This window comes from Vespula pensylvanica, chromosome 3 (genome assembly GCF_014466175.1).
Source record: "Vespula pensylvanica isolate Volc-1 chromosome 3, ASM1446617v1, whole genome shotgun sequence".
NCBI lineage: Eukaryota > Metazoa > Arthropoda > Insecta > Hymenoptera > Vespidae > Vespula > Vespula pensylvanica.
Window position 1 is genome coordinate 11,354,103 of NC_057687.1, and position 1,602 is coordinate 11,355,704.

The 1,602-nt window shown below is 23.8% G+C and overlaps 1 protein-coding gene across 3 annotated transcripts in view; it reads right to left on the minus strand.

The window, feature by feature from the left end:
• Positions 1 to 1,602, minus strand: part of LOC122627462 (40S ribosomal protein S8) — a 3,507-nt gene that overhangs the window by 1,327 nt on the left and 578 nt on the right. Inside the window, exon 1 of one of the 3 annotated variants that reach the window (XM_043808561.1) lies at positions 454 to 475. The exons of 1 other annotated variant lie outside the window; for it this stretch is intronic. In XM_043808561.1, the coding sequence (XP_043664496.1) occupies positions 454 to 457 (4 nt within the window). In that variant the 5' untranslated portion in view covers positions 458 to 475. Of the gene's footprint in view, positions 1 to 453; positions 476 to 1,602 lie in introns of those variants that run through there. One more of the 3 variants, XM_043808563.1, reaches the window with a different exon arrangement.

Sequence of the window (1,602 nt, forward strand, 5' to 3'; positions counted from 1 at the left end):
CCTCTTTCCACCAGTTGCTCTCCTCTTATGCCAATGATCGCGTGATATACCTATTCATTACAAATATCTTTTATATACATTTTAATTCGACATACACAAAATCTCATTACGAACTTGAAACAATTGAAATGTTTACATAATTCAACGTAGTGTCATTTCTAATGAATTTTGAAACATATTTGCAAATGGAAGGACTAATGTTAACTAACCCTACGTTAATTTATATTTTTATATGGTATAAAATATTGTACAAAAATTTTGAAAACTATTTCTAACCATTAAAAACCGATATAATTTAAACAAACTTTTCTGACAAATGTCGAAATAATATAACAACGAATCTTTAGATTATCACATTATATATAAATTTTTCGTATTTTGGAAAGATGTTTTTCACGTAAAATACAGATGTAATTCGATAAAAACAAACTTTCATAAAACGGAGAAACTCACCCATCGCGCCGAGTTACGAAAGAAACATAGGACCATTGAATATTACTAAGGTAGTCTTCTATTTAAATACTTACGCTTCGTTCACATGTATAATATATAAATATTTAATTCTAGTGTGAACCATACTCATATATAAATAAACCTAACTTACACAATCGTATGAAAGAAACAATATAAATTTTAAATTGTCAATATCAACAAATGCAGTTATATATACACTTTGTATATATATACATAAATTTCAGCCAATACTTTGTTACTTCTTCTTTTCGAAATTCAATGTGATCAAAGTTATTATTAGAGATACGAATAAATGGTGAGAAAGTTATTTACAATTAATTAACTTTAAAGATAATTTATTAAAGAAAATATCGAGTATCATAGGATTTAAATTATATATCATATTTTCTTTGCGAATATCATAATTTAATCTATAACTAAATTTCAAGGACTTGGAAAGGAAATTACCTATACATAGAACATATTTTGAATTGTAGGTTACCTACACTGCTATCTTATAACTTGGCGGAACTTTTTAATAAAGCTTTTATAGTAAATAGGAGAAAAAAGATTATAATATTACAAATAAAAGAAACGAGTATATTTTGTAAGCGTATAAATCTCAAAAAAATATAATCTCTAAAATTATAAAGGATTTTAACAGCTCGCTAAAAGCCAAAAATTTATATTAAATTTTTTTCATGTTTTTTGGTATTATGTATCTATTAACAAATATTAAACATGAAATAATTTTCATCTAATATTTTGATAGGTACGAATTTTACATTCATTATTATAACAGCTAGTAATACAAACGATAGAAAAAAATGAAATTTGAACAAATTTGAGGTACAACAATTATTCGTTTTTATTAAGTCTATCGACATTCGAGTAGAAATTTATATTCTATACTTAAGGATTAAAATAAACAATTATTCTAAGAAATAATAATTCAATTTTAAATTATGATTTTAAAAATAACGAGTAAGAATATTTATTACATTACATGATTCCAAGGGATAATTGGTTTTTATGCAAAAATAATTTTATACGTTTTGTCTGGAGATAATTTTATTTACAAAATTACATGTTTATTTAGCTTTTTTGCTCTTAATTTTTCTCATATAGAACTCTAATTCTTTACCTTCG